This window comes from Drosophila mauritiana, chromosome 2R (assembly GCF_004382145.1).
Source record: "Drosophila mauritiana strain mau12 chromosome 2R, ASM438214v1, whole genome shotgun sequence".
Lineage (NCBI taxonomy): Eukaryota > Metazoa > Arthropoda > Insecta > Diptera > Drosophilidae > Drosophila > Drosophila mauritiana.
In genome coordinates this window covers 7,629,611-7,647,174 of record NC_046668.1, presented here as the reverse complement: position 1 = coordinate 7,647,174, position 17,564 = coordinate 7,629,611, and the positions used below count along the sequence as shown (strand labels likewise).

At 46.7% G+C, this 17,564-nt stretch overlaps 3 protein-coding genes across 17 annotated transcripts; 1 reads left to right on the top strand and 2 right to left on the bottom strand.

Annotated features, from left to right (window-relative positions):
- Positions 1 to 336: 336 nt before the first annotated feature.
- LOC117135951 (DENN domain-containing protein 1A) lies at positions 337 to 8,952 on the top strand. Of its 7 annotated transcripts, none has more exons than XM_033296539.1 (10): positions 337 to 737; positions 862 to 1,056; positions 3,554 to 3,824; positions 3,885 to 3,938; positions 3,998 to 4,258; positions 4,318 to 4,776; positions 5,990 to 6,022; positions 6,136 to 6,651; positions 6,982 to 7,461; positions 8,112 to 8,952. In XM_033296539.1, the coding sequence occupies exons 1-10, from the start codon at positions 721 to 723 to the stop codon at positions 8,550 to 8,552; spliced, it is 2,727 nt and encodes a 908-aa protein (XP_033152430.1). In that variant the 5' UTR covers positions 337 to 720; the 3' UTR covers positions 8,553 to 8,952. The 7 variants fall into 7 exon arrangements, with proteins under 7 accessions (XP_033152430.1, XP_033152435.1, XP_033152428.1 ...); XM_033296537.1 differs by having other exon boundaries at positions 338 to 737; positions 8,109 to 8,952; XM_033296540.1 differs by lacking the exon at positions 5,990 to 6,022 and having other exon boundaries at positions 338 to 737; positions 8,109 to 8,952.
- An 809-nt stretch (positions 8,953 to 9,761) lies between these two features.
- LOC117135659 (E3 SUMO-protein ligase PIAS1) lies at positions 9,762 to 15,635 on the bottom strand. Of its 8 annotated transcripts, XM_033296047.1 has the most exons (9): positions 15,321 to 15,633; positions 13,917 to 14,591; positions 13,612 to 13,852; positions 13,321 to 13,555; positions 13,096 to 13,262; positions 12,941 to 13,029; positions 12,721 to 12,868; positions 11,957 to 12,035; positions 11,759 to 11,877 (listed from the first exon to the last, which is right to left on the bottom strand). In XM_033296047.1, exons 1-9 carry the CDS (start codon positions 15,447 to 15,449, stop codon positions 11,835 to 11,837), a joined length of 1,806 nt encoding a protein of 601 aa, XP_033151938.1. In that variant the 5' UTR covers positions 15,450 to 15,633; the 3' UTR covers positions 11,759 to 11,834. The 8 variants fall into 8 exon arrangements, with proteins under 8 accessions (XP_033151939.1, XP_033151935.1, XP_033151940.1 ...); XM_033296048.1 differs by lacking the exons at positions 11,759 to 11,877; positions 11,957 to 12,035 and adding an exon at positions 9,762 to 10,051 and having other exon boundaries at positions 15,321 to 15,632; XM_033296044.1 differs by lacking the exons at positions 11,759 to 11,877; positions 11,957 to 12,035 and adding an exon at positions 10,167 to 11,484 and having other exon boundaries at positions 15,321 to 15,634.
- A 103-nt stretch (positions 15,636 to 15,738) lies between these two features.
- Positions 15,739 to 17,491, bottom strand: LOC117135660 (phosphorylated adapter RNA export protein). Of its 2 annotated transcripts, none has more exons than XM_033296052.1 (5): positions 17,380 to 17,491; positions 16,589 to 17,321; positions 16,442 to 16,542; positions 16,112 to 16,388; positions 15,739 to 16,053 (listed from the first exon to the last, which is right to left on the bottom strand). In XM_033296052.1, exons 1-5 carry the CDS (start codon positions 17,422 to 17,424, stop codon positions 15,839 to 15,841), a joined length of 1,371 nt encoding a protein of 456 aa, XP_033151943.1. In that variant the 5' UTR covers positions 17,425 to 17,491; the 3' UTR covers positions 15,739 to 15,838. The 2 variants fall into 2 exon arrangements, with proteins under 2 accessions (XP_033151943.1, XP_033151942.1); XM_033296051.1 differs by having other exon boundaries at positions 16,442 to 16,533.
- Between the last annotated feature and the right edge of the window lie 73 nt (positions 17,492 to 17,564).

The following is a 17,564-nucleotide window of genomic DNA, read 5'->3' as shown; positions in this document are numbered from 1 at the left end:
ACCGGATATTTGAATTCTAATTTAAAAATGTTCCAAGAAATTACTATTTGGGTTTCTTTTTTTTGCAAATAGTTCATGTTAATAAAAAAAACCGCGAGCACCGGATATTTGAATTCTAATTTAAAAATGTTCCAAGAAATTACTATTTGGGTTTCTTTTTACTTATATATCGTTTTTAGAACTTGAAATGCAAGCTTTAAGAATTATCGATAAAAAAAAAAAAAAACAGTAGTGTTAAAGGACTATAATAAATGAGCTTTTCGAATATTTGAGCAAGCACAACTTTTAGTATATTCCGAAAAATCCCCGTAGTTATTTATTCGTGGCTCAGTGACGTTTTCGAACGGGCCACCGACGGTCACATTGTTCGCGATTTTTGTTGTAAGAGTGTTTTTGTTGTGCTTGCTTGCATAAAACTGCGAGTTCCAAGTGAAATATCTATTGTTGTGGCCCGAAAATGCCAAAAAATTAGTGAGCAGTGGTCCCCGCCCCAAGTCCGCAGTAATCAGGTGCCAAAACCACCCCGCGATCGGCAAAACCAAACCAATGACGTCGCGAATTTGAGGTAACAAAGAGCAGCAGGAGGAAAGTGGTCGCCCAAACGACCGTATTGTGTCAGCGTAATCAGTATTAGCAGCATTAGCAGTCCGGATTGGACACACCAGTCAAACGAACACCCCACACTGACCGACACAGAAACATGTGCTAGACCTCCTCGAAATGGGATCGCGTATCAAGTGAGTATGCCCATGCCGCCCAGTGCCAGTTCGCAGCAGTAGTGGGCGTTCCGCTCCACTGGTCGCTATCGCAGCGCTCTCACTCCCACGACTCATCGCCCATTCCTCCCGCTCCTCCCCCCAGAAATGACGTGAAGAAGCTCTTCGAGTTCTGGTGCGAGGTCTCGCCGACGCCGGGATTAGAGAGGGGCACGAGTTCCAGGAGCGGCGGGCCAGCTGCTCCCGCCGGCGTGATCGTGGAGAGCTTCCCCGAGGGATTCCGCGACCAGGAGGTGCTCACCGGCATCCCATCGTTTGCCTTTCCCTGCGACACATCAAGGTGCGTATGCGGGCGGGGATTATAAACTGGTTCCCAGTAGGTTTCATGTATGACAGCTGTGGAATATATCCATTTGACCTACTGATTCACAGGATGAAAGATACACACATCCACTTTTGTGTAGGACAGGTTCGTTAAATCTAAAAAAAACCCATATGGCTGCCACATCCCAGTTTATGTACGATCTAGATCAAAAAACAAACTACGTCAGCCATTTATTACTGAAAAATGTTTATGGCAGATATTGCAAATCGTAAAACATAACCAGCTCGATCTGCCTACATGGAAATAAAAAGCCTTTGGAACTTTCCAATCGCATAGAATCGGACGCACTGGCGATGCTGATCGCCCAAATCTCTACTTTATAGGGACGGAAGCAGCATTAGTCAGAGGGTAGTCCGTTTTATAAATAATCTGCAGCAGCAGACGCAAACGCAAGACCAGCGATCGTCGTCCATAGCCAGACGGAAAACAGGGGTTCCGGCGGCGATGAGTCACCAATCCGACCCGACCACTTCCACCAACTAACAACAGATAGCTTGTCCATGAAACGAATAACCTGTTGTGCCGTTTCTGTTGCTGTTGCTGTTTCGCTTTCGGTGTTTGTTTACACAGCGAGTTCGCGTAATGAACTGTATTATTCAATGGGCATTGTTCGACGCCATTCGCTTACCATTTCCTGGAGCACCGGGAACTGTATCAATTGGCTCCTTCGCCACCTGCTTAGTCATACGACTGCCCCCGACAGACTCATCCCATCCGCTTATCTGGCCAGCTGTCCGTGCGGCAAATTCATCGTCTGGTTAACCATTGGCTACATTAGCAATTAATTGACTTTTCGCTGCTGGAATTTCAAAGTTTGTTTGCCAGATAACTTTTTCCAGACAAGAATTGGTTTGACCTCATAGCTTATCTGCGAATTCTCGGAAACTACGACTACATGAGCAGAGATTTCATTTGCTCACATACAGCTGCGGTCGAAGTAATATGACTAAAAGTATTATATAGAAAATATTTAACGAACCTGTGGCCTAAATTCAACTGTATGAGAGTGAATCATGCGTTTATAACTACTAAAAAATATAGTAAAATGCATATTTTAAAAAACCTTGCCTAATTATATGCTCATATGCAACTTGCAGCTAGTAGTTCGCCATTTATTATAATATTAATTTGCGTTATTATGGGAGATTTTCAAGTTTAGAGAGAAGAGAGCGGGGAGGAGCACCTTATCTTAAACGCAGCTGAATATTCGTACACAGAGTGGCGCGGTGATAAAGAAAGTCGAGTCCAAGTCAACGTCCCAACTGCCCAAGATAGCCTTCGCTTCCCAAATTCGCCTCCGTTTCCCCAAGCTGCCGGGCAGCCGTATCAGCTGCGGATTCGGCGTTGTGCGCCGCCTGACTTTGCATATTAAATTGAGTAATGACACGATCCGAAACACTTAGATCTAACGACTTTATGTAACTGGGAGCGAAGTGGAAAAGAGCTCCAGTCGAAGCTGAGGCCGAACAATATGCAAATCGGCGGACAATGGGAAACGTGCCGGGTAACGAGACTGCGGCGTCATTGTTGCAAAATTGCGATTTATTTAATTTGTTAAATGCGATTTCAACACAATAATTAATGCGGACAAGGCGACGCATAAGAGGCAAAGGAATTTAAATCAAGCAAACGGAAGAAAGCAAAAACTAGACTCGGTGGCATGAAATAAATGAAATGTACATATGTATATCTCTGTGTAAACGGGCTAAAGACCTTTGCAATTGCTCGAAATTCCCACCGTGTACGCAATTCAACTGTTGAATCACCAAAGGTGGATGGTATCGCTTGTCAATGAGTGGCCAACTGGAGCACTATTTTGAAATCAGGATATCAAAACAAGTTGTTTACTACTACTTGTTAGGGCATTACTCAATGAGGCTCTGAGAAAAACCGACGAAAGCCGAGCGGAAAGAATAATAAAATCGGAATAATTTGTATGCTTTTATAATTAACCCTGAATTCACTGGGCAAGTTTGTTTGGCGTCTGGTTTCGTCACTTTACGACTTGAAAGCCAAAGTCGTGCGAAAAATCACATTTACATATGTGGGTTATGTTATGAGTAGAAAACGAAGAGCAACTCGTCGCCGTATTAGTCACGGAACATCGCAGTCGGGGAAATTCGGGTTAGATTGTGCTCATCCATAGTTGTGGGAAAAATAACTAAATATAAGTGGTATCAGTCTATAAACAAGTCCAAAGTTTTCCCTTAGTTTGTTGCTTTTGAGATTAAACACACATATCATATCACATCTATTGAATTTGTTTTTATCCACTGCACAGCCAAATATCAACAACTCATCATGCGTAACATTGGGCAACGCGCGATGAGCAAGGCCAGGCAATGAGTAGCCGGGGCAAATACAATTTCCAAACCTTGGACATTGTGGAGTTTCAACTCCGCCAACATCATTTCATGTGTATCTTATTTAATACTTACCTATCTATCCACAGCACCTCGGTGCAGACATATTCCTTTGTGCACACCACTGGCGATTCGAAATGGCGCTTCGGCTTCTGTCGACAGGATCCGCGTACGAACACGGCCATGGTGCTGATAACCTACCTGCCGTGGCACGACACCTTCCTAAAGCTGCTGCCCGTGCTCGCCGAGCTGAAGCGGACGGATCCGAATGGGTTTCGCACCTTCCTCTCCGAGGCCTACAACCAGGGTATCCCGGATTGCGGCGGCAGCCTTAAGGTCTATTACAGCGCAGGCCAGAGTGTAAGTGGATCAGCCATCAATAGTTCCGGACGAGATCTTGATCCACTTGTCTTTGAACAGCACTTCACCTTCGAGCGCCCACTGCAGTTTCAGTTGCCCAGCATGCCGGAAAATGTGAGTCCTGCGAATTTTTATACCAGTTAAAAAGAAACTAAGAACAAATTTCGCTTTAGCACAACTTGAATTTGTACTACAACTTTGTGGAGCCCAAGGAGATGATTACAGTGTTCGCTGCGATGCTGGCCGAGCGTCGAATAATCTTCACCTCGAGACACCTGGACAGGCTATCCTCGTGCATCCAGGCGGCCAACGCATTCCTATATCCCATGGTCTGGCAGCACATCTTTATACCCGTGCTGCCGTGGGAGTTCAAAGACTACCTGGGTGCGCCCATGCCATATCTGATTGGTGTGCCAGAACCTGTGCTCGAAACCGTAAGCTCCATAAGCTAACAATATGATTTCAAATATTAAATTCTTTTGAAATCGACTAGGTAACCAGCGATGAGCTGGGCGAAGTTGTGATTCTGAACTGTGATACGAAAATATTCGAAAGCCCATTCGACGATGTGCACAATCTGCCGACGGAGATTGTGTCACAGCTGAAGAAGCATCTGAATCACACACATGACCACATCGGCGACCGCATCTCGAAGATCTTCCTAAACGCACTGGTGCAGCTCATCGGTGGCTACCGGGACGCTGTGGAGTACCACGAGAACAGCAAGACCTTTAATTCCCAAAAATTCATTGAATCTCGGCCGGCGCACCTGCGCCCCTTTCTTGCCAAAATGATGGATCTGCAGATCTTTGCGCAGTTCATTGACGATCGCCTAACGATGCTCAACAGCGGACTCGGCTTCTCGGACGAGTTCGAGCTGGAAACGGTGCGCTATGCGGAAAAGAAGAAGCGCGGGCGAAACTACGCCATCATGAAGAACCTAAAGGACAAGGTGAGCCGAGGACTGTCCACTGGACATCAGCGATAGCCCAATGCTGTTAGCCTAACCCTCATGGTGCCAAATCCGCCCTACACCTACACCATCATCCCCCTCAGTTGCCTGGCTTGGAGGGGACCTGGGAACAGGGCTTGCATTTCCGTTTCGCCTCTCTGCGTTGACCCGCTAACCCACTGTACTCTTAAGTTACCTTACCACCAGTCCACCTTATGATGTTCTTTTATTTGATTTGATTTAATCTATTCCACAGTACTTGGGAAAGCGCAGTTTGTCGCGATTGTTTGCCAAGAACAATACTTAGACTGCCCACCATGACAAATCTACCAAATCCAATTACCAATATATAAACGAGTAGAATGTTCATTCCCACACACCTTACTTGCAATGTTAGTTCAAATGATTTCTTATCCTTATGCAAACCAATTACTTAACGTCCTAACAAGCAACTGCACCGAATTATTTATGTTGCCATAAACTAAGATGGAAACGTCTGAATGTTTGTTGATGCATTCTCAATTAATATCTTTTAATTTGTAATTTACATGTTTTAGTTAGCTAATTGTTTAATTTTCCTTCTTTTGTTGTGTTCTCTATCAACACCTGTGGCAAACAAACAAAAAGCGAAACATTTTTTTAAATTTATTCACACTAAAGTGATCAATAACCTTGGCAAATTGGTAATGGACCCATGCACTGTAATTTCTATACTAACACCTATTGTTTAAATCACTCTTAAGATCGTATGCTTAAGAAAGTGAACAATCATACGATGTTCTCTCTTTTCTAGTGTAGTAATACCAAGTATCTTTTAGTCTAATCTGGCTTTTATACTAATTCATTCATTTACTAACATCCACCGCGAGTAATGACCTTTCACAGCAGTGCTGTTTAAAAGAGCACTCTTTGGTCGCAGATTTTAATCACCACCTCTCAACGTGTCAAGCCCCATTGCCCCAGTGATCCCCAGTTCCCATTACCCGAATCAGCATTGTCATCGTAGCCATTAAGTGTAGTTAGTCGTAGCTTAAATAACCCATTGGCTGTTCTGCGCATCTCATTCACGCCGTATCTCGCCCGTATCTTGTGTGTCTCTCTTTCATATGCCGCTTGGATCGCTCATCCTACACTGTTCTGTGCTTTCTGCTCTCGCTGCGGTTGTGACCAATCGTTTTCTGATCCAAAAAACGCGTCTGTCTAACCATTGCAGACTAATCCGGCTGTAAAGTCTGCCGTCAAATCGGTGAGTGGTCCAGTCCCCGTTTAAAGCCCGAATCGGTGTTGTTTCCCGTGCGCTTTTGTGAATCTGTGCCGGTTGTGAAAGATGCCTAACTAACCGCTTTTCAATCTTCTCAGGTAAAGGAGGGTTCGCGGGGCATGAAGACCGCCTACAAGGGATTCAAGACAAAGCTGCGCGAGAACGGAAACCAGTTTGGTGGCACGCACTTCCACTTTGGACTTGGCTCCCCAAATCATTCGGATCGTCCTGACGGCACCAGCGCAGGATACGTGCGTGGTGGCAAGGCCATTGGGGCTGCACACCACTCGGCGCCCAGTTCTCCAGTGACCAGCAAGCGTCTTGATGGAATTGCCTCCGTCACGGGAAGCAGCGGCAGCGGTGGATCCGGCGCCAGGGAGCCGCGGGAGTTCCTGCGACGCGGTCCCGTCCCGCTGGCCATGTCTAGCTCGAGCAGCCACATTCAGCCGAACGGCCATGCGTACGGTGCGAGTGCTGGTGCTCATTATGGTCATCATCTCGCTGCGTCTCCTGCTGTTAGCTCGGCGAGCTCGCTCTGCTCATCTTCGGAGATGAACCTGTCGCAGGAACTGCAGAACCATCCGCTTTTCAAGACACCAGCAGTGGACCGCAGCGTAAGTAATCTGGTGCGGGCGTACGAGCTTCGGCTGCAGCAGCTCCAGTAACTGGAGCTCCTGGGTGCAGCCGTTCACATGCTTGCCGCTAAGCTAAATCGACCACTCATCTCGATGTGCTGTGAATTTATGTTGTTCTCATGCTCTTCTTGTTTTTGTTTCCTTGTCTGTGTCGTGTCTGTGTCCAACTGTATGTCGCCATCGATCGATCGTTCGTCTTACCCACACATCATGCCCACAAACACCCCACACACCGATATACATAACCGATCACACTCCACTGATACTTGCACCCACCCCCATCCCGGCATTGCCCATTGGCCCACGCAGCTTAAGCCGAACGCAGAGCACAGGCGAGGAGCAGCACCGCCAGCTCGTCCACCGCCTCCGCAGTCTACGCCCGCCTCCTACTACAATCATCCGTATGCCGCGCATCCGCACGTGGAGGCGAAGCCGCCAAGGCACACTTCCACGCCCACTAGACCGCGTCAGCCCCTGCCCACCGCCGATTCCAGCAGCTTTGATAGTCCGCCGGACGTGCAATCCCCACCTATTCCGCCCCGGAGGCAGGGCAGCTCGAATGCGATTGTGGCGGCCACGGCTGCAGCCGTCAGTGCGGAGATTAGCAAACTGGAACGTAACTGCTGGAAGGACGAGCCCATCGGAAATGACTCTGTACGCATGTCGAACGCATCCTCGTCATCGGCGACCTCATCCTCCTCGGGCGCATCGTTTGTGACGGCTGCGTCGACGTTCTCGCACCTTAATGTGTCCGATCCGCCCATTCCGACACCGCGGGCCAAGAGAGAGGTACACCAGCTGCGACGTTAGTTATCTAAGCCCATCCTGGTTGTGGTCCCCCGGCAAAAGCACACTAACAAACATCAAGGGCCCTCATGTAGTTTCTCCCCGATTTATACTAACGTCATTTACAAGTTGATGTGCCCATATCAGATGTCCCCATTTGATTTTAGATGTCACTGCTGTAGTTCAATTTATTAGATTCATTGATCTTAACTAATCCTCCCTGAAATCCGTTTATTAAAGGTCGTTCACCATTGTTTCATGAAAAAACCCATCATCTATTTTCCATAGCATACCTATCACATATAGCATAGCATACCTACCAATTGTTGGGAATCCAACTACTAATACTTCCTTAAAACAATCCTACGACATGTATAGTTTATCCACTAACAGTTTGATATATGCTTTGGTGGTATTTATCTTCTTTTATTTGATTACTTCATTTTTTCATTTCACTTTTTGGCATTAATCGACTGCATCCATTGTAGTTTTGGTCAACCGCATTTAGATGCTTATGACGGCTTGAAGTAGGTAGCTTGTCTTAAATGTACTTTTCGTATAAGTTGCAATAAACACCGTAGAGTCCTGGACACCCACGCCCAAAGCTTTCTAACAACCCGTACGTACGATTGTCCCTCCCTTACCCGCAGCAGCAGCAGCCACTGGAGGACAGCATGAATGATCTGATATCGCTGGACGATAGCAACAACACCAGCTTCGACCTGGAGGACTTCGATCCGCTCAATCAGAATGCTCGTCCGTTGCCGCCGCTCAGCACGGCGTTTGCCAAGAAGTGCAGCACACTGCCCGCTGGCGTCAACAGCAGTGTGGTGGCCAGCAGTGTCAGCAACCCACTGTACCCGTATTTTGCGCCCAAGCACATGGCCACGGTGGCAGCTGTGACGGGACGGACGCCGCCGATGCACCCACCGCCGCAGATCCAGCGCAACACCATTGCCGCCAAGCCCGACGACGACTTCGAGCTGCTCCGCAAGTACGGCCTGGACCAGTTCACCCTGAACGCCAACGGAACGGAGAAGCCGCAGCAGCTCACCACCGGAAAGGGCATGAACAACTGGACAACATTCGATTGAAGGGATAGAGCTGGTCAGATAACCCGCTTCAAATATGATACCAAAATAAGTGTGATTGATAGATTGTGTTGTAAATAGCTAGGAGATATAGGCAAAATCAAGGATGGGAGACCGATGACAGTAAAATAACCCCTAAATACCCAACATTGTGTGTCCGCAGTAGTGAGTTAGTTATACTTCAGCAGAGAATCTAATTAAAGCGCTTGTTTGTGTAAATAACAGTTTAGTGAAAAGTTTTAACAATTGCATGAATCGGAACTCTCGCTAACTACGCATACTTACATACATATTGTACACTGGACTTCCAAATCAAAAGACACGAGAATCTAGAGTAGCATGAATTTAAGCCAATTAGCCTAACAAATTACCAATAAATATAAAATAAATTCCAATTAAATGACGTGGCTCTGTATTGTTACATACATTAATTTGAGTATAAACAGGCGGATTAAATATATTGCAATGTAAATTGCGCACATGGGTAACACAAAACGTTGGCTATGTGAATGTGTAACATGAGAGCCTCATTAAGAGGAAGGGATCTACTGACCCTTCGCTGTGTTCTCGGCCATGCAGCTCAGGATGCGGGTCTGCAGTGCCCGTGCACCCTTGAGGTTGATCCAGCGTTACATAACGAAATCAAAGTCTTTCAAATCCAACGAACCTTGACAAATTCCTCGCTCAGGTGCTCCTTCTTGGCGAAGTCAACGGGTCTAAGGATTCGAAAAGAAGCTTGCATTAGCCAATCTACATTTGAAAGTGAACTATTCTTTTGGTTCTTTTACTTGAGCTCCAGGTCCAGTCCAATCAGTTTCGCTACCAGGATGCACGCCCTGGCCGGAGGACTAAAAAGGGCGTAGTACAGCGTTGGCTTCGACATTCTCCCGAAGAATTCACACACCAAATGGCGATCAAGGTGAACAAGAAACCAGCGGCATGGGCGTAGAGTAACAGGGACATAACAGTAGCATTTTACAATTCCAAAATCTCATTTCAAAGATTTTTTTTATTTGTTCCATTGTATTACTTTTTCATTTAGTACTAATTAAAAAAAACCTTTTTCCTAAAGAAAAGTAACTAAACCCCTCTGAAAATATGGCAAATACGCCCGTGTACAAAAGTAAAAGTTGTACTGGGACTGCCAACCTGTTCGAGAAGTGAAAAACAGCTGATTGGCGCAAAATTCAAAATGCAACTACAAAATAATTCCAACTAATTCGTGTTGTCTTAAGCCATTTATTCTCATTTAAGTCAATCCTTAGCTAATATACGTATACAAACTACTGGAAAATATAACATACTTAGAGTGCTACAATACAGGTCAACGAATTGTGGCGTATTAAGTTAACTTAACAGGCCAAGTCTAATTCTTTGGGTCGCCTAAAGATTATCGTAGGACCTTACATTTAAGATCTCTGCGGCGGCGATTTATGGCGAATCTAGAAGATCAATTACGGAATCCTCTTTGACCTTAGCCATACAGTTTTCGTCATTATCCTCTGCAAGTAAAGAAAAGGTTTCAGGTGGGCTCAATTAGAAACGGGATGCTGAATGAAAAATCAGTATAAACTTAAAACAGTGCTTGACCCCCGTTGGTAAATAAAACGACAGGTCTTGGTTGAAAATTGTTTAATCGTATAGTTAAAGTACACATCTCCTTGTACATTGATTTCATATTTGTTCGTTCAGATATTTAGGGGGGTTTGCGTGGTCATAGTCAAAGCATTGTTCAATTAAAAATCTTAACATATAAATCCGTAGTGGTACGGTTTGAGCTTAAATACGCCAACAAAGGCCAGGGAGGTCATATAAACTGATCGTCTAGCCGGACGACATACATAACATACATAATCCGTCATTTCCAATCGATTTGCATTGATAAAAACACCTTCGATTGCTTTCAATATTATGGACCTTTAATGCCATATGCCATTCCGCCCTGGCTTGCAACGTAATTAAATGCGAGGCATGCAGCACTCTCCAACTCCACACAACACCGCCTCCATTCCGTACAGAATCCGTAGTTTAACTAAAATAACTTAACTACTTTAAATTTTGTTACCGCGACTGGCCGCCGCCTGGCATGCATCCTTTCGTTTCGTACTTCTCGTGTCCATTGCGCTGACCGCTTCAATGGAAAATAAATTAATTGCGTTTCCTATAGTAATTGCTAATTAATGCTGGTGCTAGTTTGTGTGTTTGTAATATCTAGGAATATTTCAGTTGCTGTGGCTGTGTGGTGTGGCGTGTGTTGCTGAGAGCACTGGCAAAGCGTAACACAACTAACTACTCGAGACGACACGAATGAAAGACACGGGACGTAAGCAGTGTTTTGGGGTGAGCCAACTGAAAAAAGGGGCAGCAACAATCTGGCCGATGGGGGAGCACTTGGATTCACTCGGGAACAGGGGACCCTCTTCTACAAAACCTGTCTGTACTGCCTGCGTCCTGCAACACAAGAATTACAAGCATCAGTTGGTGGCTCGCGATTGAGAGAGTATGAATAATGGAGGTGATGCAAGGCGAATCGAACGCCGAAGAATAGCCTCTGAGGTAATATGTGGCCGTGCGCCACCGGAAGTGGAACCGAAAACAAAAACTGGACGGGCCAAAATAGGGACCATAACAGTGAGAGATGAGACCGCGAGCCGTGAGATGTGCGATTAATGTGTGTGGGATGTGGGGGGTTCTGCCTACGGGCCGGCATTCTGGCTCTGGCCGGAGGACGCCGTGGCAGCTGCAGCAGCCGCAACCGCAGCCAGATCCAACAGTTGGAAGTGCTTTTGATCCGCGACCGCAGCAGCCAGGGATTCCAGGAGGGAGGCATGGACGGCTGCCGCCGCTGGCTGCTCGTGCTGTTGCTGCTGCAGTTGCTGCTCTGAGACTGGCTGCTTCTCTGGCGATTGGCGGCTGGCCTGCTGTTCTGGGGATTCTACGAGTTGCATCGGCGGCAGCATGGACGGGTCACACAAAAAGATCAGGGGAAGAAGAGAAAGAGAGAGAGAGAGAGAAAGAAAAAAGACAAAGAAATGCACAAGTTACTTGAATTAGTTTAGTTATTATCATCATATAACCTTGGGGTTAGGTTAACACAACAACAATCGGAAAAGAGGCTCTCAACAAAAACCTTCACTAACAAACTGGCATTATTTATTAAAATTATCACTTAAAATAAGAGTACATATCGTGGAATAATTTAGATTCGGTGACAACACAAAATACATTGAAAATGAACTAGGACAAATGGTGGTATAAAACCGAAAAATACTCTATAAACTTTGCTTAGCCGACGTTTGGGCGCCTTGAGCTCTCTGGCTTGGGTTTTCTGTAAGAATGTTCTGATTAAGTATGGGATTCTTGTTCCAAACCCGAACCATTTCACAATCGATCGACGGAAAACATACCGTGGGCGCAGCCAAACTCCTAAATGAACACGCTTGTAAAGCTCCTCCGCTTTCTGAGGTTTCTTAAAAACATTACCACCTACAATACAAGCAACGAAAGCGGAAAGAGTCAATTTGTTGCCTACTTAGTCTATACAAGTTTTGGCTATGGGATTTTATGAAATGTACGGAAACCTTTTCGATGCTGGACTTCGTAGATCTAACATAAAATAGCATGATAAATAGCCCTTCTGGTCGCATTTTAAAACATAAACATATGTTTGTACATACTACTTTTAAAATTGGGTTAATTTGAACTGGGTGAACTCATACTAAAATCGAGGGAATCGGGGACCTAATTATATTCGAATAACAATAAGTGATGATGAAAAGTCAGAATCATACGTAATATCTATGTAATTTTCATTTGGGATAATGTGCATACTCTTTCGAATTATTGCAGTTAAAATTTTCTAATATTATTTAAGACAATTGATGCACCAAAATAATACTTTTACGTTAAATGATGTCCTAGAGCTTTGCCGTAAAAAGTGAACCGAAAACTAAATGCCTTGAATTTGTTAGGATTTCATTCCTCTGTCTGAGTTATTGGTGCTGAAGCGTGGTTGAGTCAGTGTGGATGTATGTAAATGGGATGTGTATGGATTCTTATAACTACTTTACCCTAGGGTCTACAATTAGCAATTTGTAAACATAAAGATTTCTTGGCTATACAGAGATATAATTCTCGTTACTGGCTTATTGCAAAAAGGGATCCAACGTACCGGATTGCTGGGGCTGCTGTGCCGGGGTATAGGCACGTTGGCCGCCACCGCTGCCGTTCGACGTGGAACTGGCGACGGCTTGCTTGGCGGGCGGACGACGCTTAGCCAGCGGCATGTCGTCGTCTGAATCGCTTAACGTTAGGTCAACCTGTTGCACAGACAAAATAAAGTCATATAATAAAACAGTTTGGTAGGTTGTGGATTGGAGCTCTCTACTTACAGTTTCACTGTTTGACGTTGATGTGGGCTGCTCGTCCGGTGCTGGGGACAAATCCCTCTTTACTGGCTTGGCGTCGTCCGAGATAAGTTCTGATAATGGCCGAAAAACTTGATTAATGGCAAAACAATTTAAAAGTTTGCGTGTGGAGCGATTACCTATGTCATCCGATATAACCTCAACCTTTTGGGCGGGCTTTGAAGGCGTATCAAGGATCTGCGTCTCGCTCCGTAGTCCTGGTGTGCTCCAAGATCCATCCTGATGAAGTTGAATCTCAGTATCATCACTCTTTAGAAGCGAAGAGCCCAACACCTCCTGGAAGTAGCTGGAAAACAGAGTTTCATTAGTTACCAATATATGCCAAATGAATTGACATTTCTTACCCATCTATGACCAGGTTGTCATAAATGGCCGGCTTGTCGCATACAGGGCAGTTCCACGTGGGCTTACGCTCATTCATTTGCAGGTAGAGACTGGCATCGAAGCATTGCAGATGCGAGCAGGTTGATGCTCGACAAGGCAGCAGCATTTTCATCTTGCCCAACGGGCAGTTAAGGGAAACCTTCAGCATAGTGGTGGCTATTTCGCAGTCAGCATCCTCAGTCAGCTTCTCTTTGACTGTAAAATTATGTGTTTATTATTAAGGTTGCATCATTGGAGAACAGGAAACTCACTTAAGCCTCGCGTGTAGTCCGCTGGTTTTACGCCCTTCGTCTTCATTCGCTGCAAAAGCTGTGCTGATGTGAGCTTCTTTACCAGGTATACGGCCAGGCAGTAGCTACGCGTGTAGTCCGGACACCACTGCACCGTTATGGTGTTGGTGACGGTAGGCGACAGCTTAACATTGGACGTGACATTAACGGGTCGCGGCGGACGCTTGGGCTCCACATTTGGTCGGTTTGTAGGAATGACATTCTGCAGGGGAATAAGGAGCAGGATATTATACCAGGTCATGATTGGATAATCACTTAATACTTACAGGCAGCTGGCAGAGCTTGTTGTTCACTTTGACGTTTACGTTCGGCGGGAAGCAGTCCTCCTGGTCGCACGAAGTCTCCACCAGGCAAAAGCGCAGTTGAACCTGAATGGCGTGCTCCACCTTGGAGCTGTTGCGGATGTCGCGATTAGAGGCAATCTCGGTGGCCTGCTGCGGCGTGAGTGTGAAGTAGAAAGGCACCTCTTGGACGCGCTGAGTGTTGCGTGGCACCAGAGTTGAAGGCTTGATCAGCGTTCCGAGTACATCGTAGAAGGCTAGCTTTTTAAGCCGCACATCAGGGTGAATAGGCAGCTGACTGTTGATGCTGTGTGTGTGGAGGAAGGGTGCGCCGCCGACCACATTCATCTGGCCGCCGGGTACCTGCACGCCTTGACCGCTGCCCACGAGGCCCACCGGATTGGGCTGCACGGTGGGCGGCAGCTGGATGTGCGAGTACATCCTGGTTGGGTCGATGTACTGCAGCGTGGCGTTTTGCTCCTGCACGGACTGGGCGTAGACTTCCTGGACCTTCGGGGCAAGCAGTTCCAAGTTGGTGCGCAAGAACGAGAGGATGCGGCTCTGCAGGTCGGTTTTTCGTCCAGCGAATGAGATGTTCAAAAACGACAGGATTTTTTGCAGCTCGACCACTCGAAGCATCTGCACCATTTGCTCACATTCCTGAAGAGACGGAAATGGCATGGCGAACAATGAAAATGTATTTCGGAAAATTGGGAAGGTGTCTATGTCCAAATAGCGGGACTTAGCACCAAGCGTCCGCACGAACACACACACAAGCGCGCTCTATATGCAAATATCGCGTTTTCGCACATATGTACACATGCGTATGTCTTGTGCGGCTTTATGCAGAAAAATATCAGAAATTCGCTTTACATTATATGCCAAGCAATTGCTTGACAATCGTACAAAAGCCAGGATTCCACATTTTTCCCATCTGTGGATCATTTACTGGTCCGAAACTGCCGCATGCCACCAAATCATTACCTAGATGCTCAAACATGGCGTTCTCGCAAAAAGTTTCTTTTCGTGGAACCGATCGGCTTTCATTGGCTTTTAACGTTGGAATATGCAGAAATTTCAGTAATGTTTGTGTTCGCCACTGGCGGCCTTCCTTCTTTCGCAAATTGCACTTAAACAAACTACCGCAAAAATGCCCCCTTTTTTTGTCACACGAATTTTGTTTTGTCCGCACGGTCTGAAGAAATATGGCGGATGATAGTGTTGCGAAGCGCCGGCGGACTTGGCTGGCAAATCACTCTGTTCATGGGTAGGGAAGGGTACAGACACCATTTTTTCTGCGGTCACACTGCTTATCAATAGCCATGGATGGCCCCCCATATTTATGAAAAATTCTTTGGACTGAATAAACTGGGACTGGCGGAAACTTACCTTGTACTTGCTGGTATCAAAGGGATTAACTGATATTGGCGCTGACGATGTCGATTGGTGCCCGGGGCTCGAAGATGTTGCGGCATTTTCCGCCTGCGTGCGAGCCGTCTGCGAGCGGGTCTTTCGCATCACTGTTATTTTCTGTTCACGGCGGCGTTAGGCGTTCGGCAATTGAAGTCGCGGACTCGTTTGCATTTGCCTGGGACGCGCACCACACATAAAATCAAGCAATTGCCGCTGTTTTTCAACGAATGCGGAGAAACAAAAATATTCTACGCGGCGTCGTCGCGGTGGGCCGACTAGAGTTGTCACTATCGATCGACATTGAGGAAATCCCTAACGCCTGGCCGAGTCTTGTCTCACGCAGCCCGAAAATGCCCTAACGCGTGCGTTTGTTTACTTTGGTAGCAACCGTTACTTTCGTAGATTCCTAATTCGCTAGGCATTTATTTAATTGTACAAATATGGGTCTATCTATGCAAGAATTGTATAAAAGGGGCCCGACGCTTGGCGTGGGCCTAGAAAAAGTCCATATCCCCGCAATTGACGTCCAGAAAGTCGTGGTCGTAGCTGATTAAATCCTTTAGCGACGCTCCCTGAGCCGCCGCCGCTGCTTTGGATGTGGAGGGAAGTTCCGCGTTGTCCACAAGATTTATATTGATCTCGTGGGTCCTGTACTCAGGGCTGTCCTGCTCCTGTTCAGCACCAACAGGGGAGGGTGGTGGGTTAGACACTGAAATAGTCAAAATAGTCACAAAGGAGATCTAACAACAATAATGGGATCTTCTTACAGTTGCCCGGTTGCTTATCTTCCCTTTGCTCGTCGCCCTGCATGTAGTACTCCTTTCGCTGATTTAACGTGGGCAGTTCCGTAACCTGCTTGCTGAGGCACTTCTTCAACTCCTCCACCTTACGGTCCCGCATCAACGTTTCGATCTGCTTTCGCGACTTGCTCAGACTCTGGCGATCCTCACTAAAAATGCGCTTCTGCTGCTCCTGAGTTATGTTATCGTGGTGCTTTAATAGGAACAGGAATACACCGCCTGGTGTACGTCTCCGTTTGCCGTTCTGTTTCGAGGTATAGTGTTAGTATATTCAGGGGAAGATCTTTTACTACTCACTTTGATCATCATGCCACCATCGGCTTCAATGCGCTGAGTTTCTTTGTATAGCTCTAGGCACACATCTATGCCAAGGACCTCCACGACTCGAACTGGTAAAACTGACATTACTCACTAAGTAGGGCATTATTTATTTCATATACTCACCAAGTAATTCGTCCTTTTCCTCGTACAGTTTGCTGGCCATTTCGGTAGCCACATCCGAAGGATCTCTCTCACCCACTTCGTTTAAGTCCAGAATGTGTCTGGGCTCGCAGAAATCGGAAGATCCGCTGGCCGAAGATGACCCACGACGTGACCGGTGACCCGTTCTACTCTTGACCAAGCCGCGCTGCTGATTCCCGGCGATGGGCCGACTAGAAGGTCTTCCCCTCTTGTGAGCTGGATGGGAGAATTCGCCGCCGTCCTCCGAAGAGTTTGAGAGTCGTCGCTTCAGGCTGTTCTCGCCGTTCAGCCGGTATCGCAATGAAAAGTCATAGTTTTCCACATTTCGATCCCGACCGCTTCGGGTAACGTCGCAGCCACGCATATTCTCGCTGAGCGCATCCTCTTGCAGGGCAGAAGCCCACACGTTGTACTTCTTGAAACGGGCTCGATTCGGTTGCATTTCGGCATCCGTGGGCGAAACGCGTCGCATCACCGTGCGCCGAATGCGCTTTTTCCGCTTCTTGTGGCCGCCGGGTCCGGTGGATTCCGTACGCAGCTTCTTGATGCACCCGTCCTCGGAGGATTCGGCAGTCGAGGAGTCGCTGTTGCTTTGTGACTCGTCCTCCAACGCAGTCTGGATCTGATGGCAGGTGGTAAGGGGACTGGCCACCTTCTCCGCACCATCAGGTCGCTGCAGCGGCGTGTAAACGCCATCATCGTCGCTCTCCGATAGCTGAAAGGTCGACAGAGATAGTCATTGAATGCTCAATGGTCTGGGTGCTAATGGTTACCTCGCCGTCCTCCAGGTCAACGTCATTTGCGTGCACTTCCATCATTTTTGTTCTGGCGAGTCGAGAGAAAATCTTCGCCCAAAGTGCAGCTGTTTGTGCAACACTGAGCGGAAGAGTGACCATACTTACTGTGGATTACTTGGTGCATAGTTAAATTATTATGTTTATATTATTATACTGTTTAA

What these genes read in the sequence shown, in the direction of transcription:
- LOC117135951 (XM_033296537.1), top strand. An exon ending in TGCCCAGCATGCCGGAAAAT is followed by an intron (nt 3,939 to 3,997) that starts GTGAGTCCTGCG and finishes ATTTCGCTTTAG; the next exon opens with CACAACTTGAATTTGTACTA. An exon ending in TAAAGTCTGCCGTCAAATCG is followed by an intron (nt 6,023 to 6,135) that starts GTGAGTGGTCCA and finishes CAATCTTCTCAG; the next exon opens with GTAAAGGAGGGTTCGCGGGG.
- LOC117135659 (XM_033296043.1), bottom strand. Translation starts at nt 15,449, where the DNA reads ATGCGAAAGACCCGCTCGCAGACGGCTCGCACGCAGGCGGAAAATGCC. An exon ending in TTGATACCAGCAAGTACAAG is followed by an intron (nt 14,592 to 15,320) that starts GTAAGTTTCCGC and finishes CCGTCTCTTCAG; the next exon opens with GAATGTGAGCAAATGGTGCA. An exon ending in GACAACCTGGTCATAGATGG is followed by an intron (nt 13,263 to 13,320) that starts GTAAGAAATGTC and finishes TCTGTTTTCCAG; the next exon opens with CTACTTCCAGGAGGTGTTGG.
- LOC117135660 (XM_033296052.1), bottom strand. Translation starts at nt 17,424, where the DNA reads ATGATGGAAGTGCACGCAAATGACGTTGACCTGGAGGACGGCGAG. An exon ending in ATGGTGGCATGATGATCAAA is followed by an intron (nt 16,389 to 16,441) that starts GTGAGTAGTAAA and finishes ACCTCGAAACAG; the next exon opens with AACGGCAAACGGAGACGTAC. An exon ending in AGATAAGCAACCGGGCAACT is followed by an intron (nt 16,054 to 16,111) that starts GTAAGAAGATCC and finishes TGACTATTTCAG; the next exon opens with TGTCTAACCCACCACCCTCC.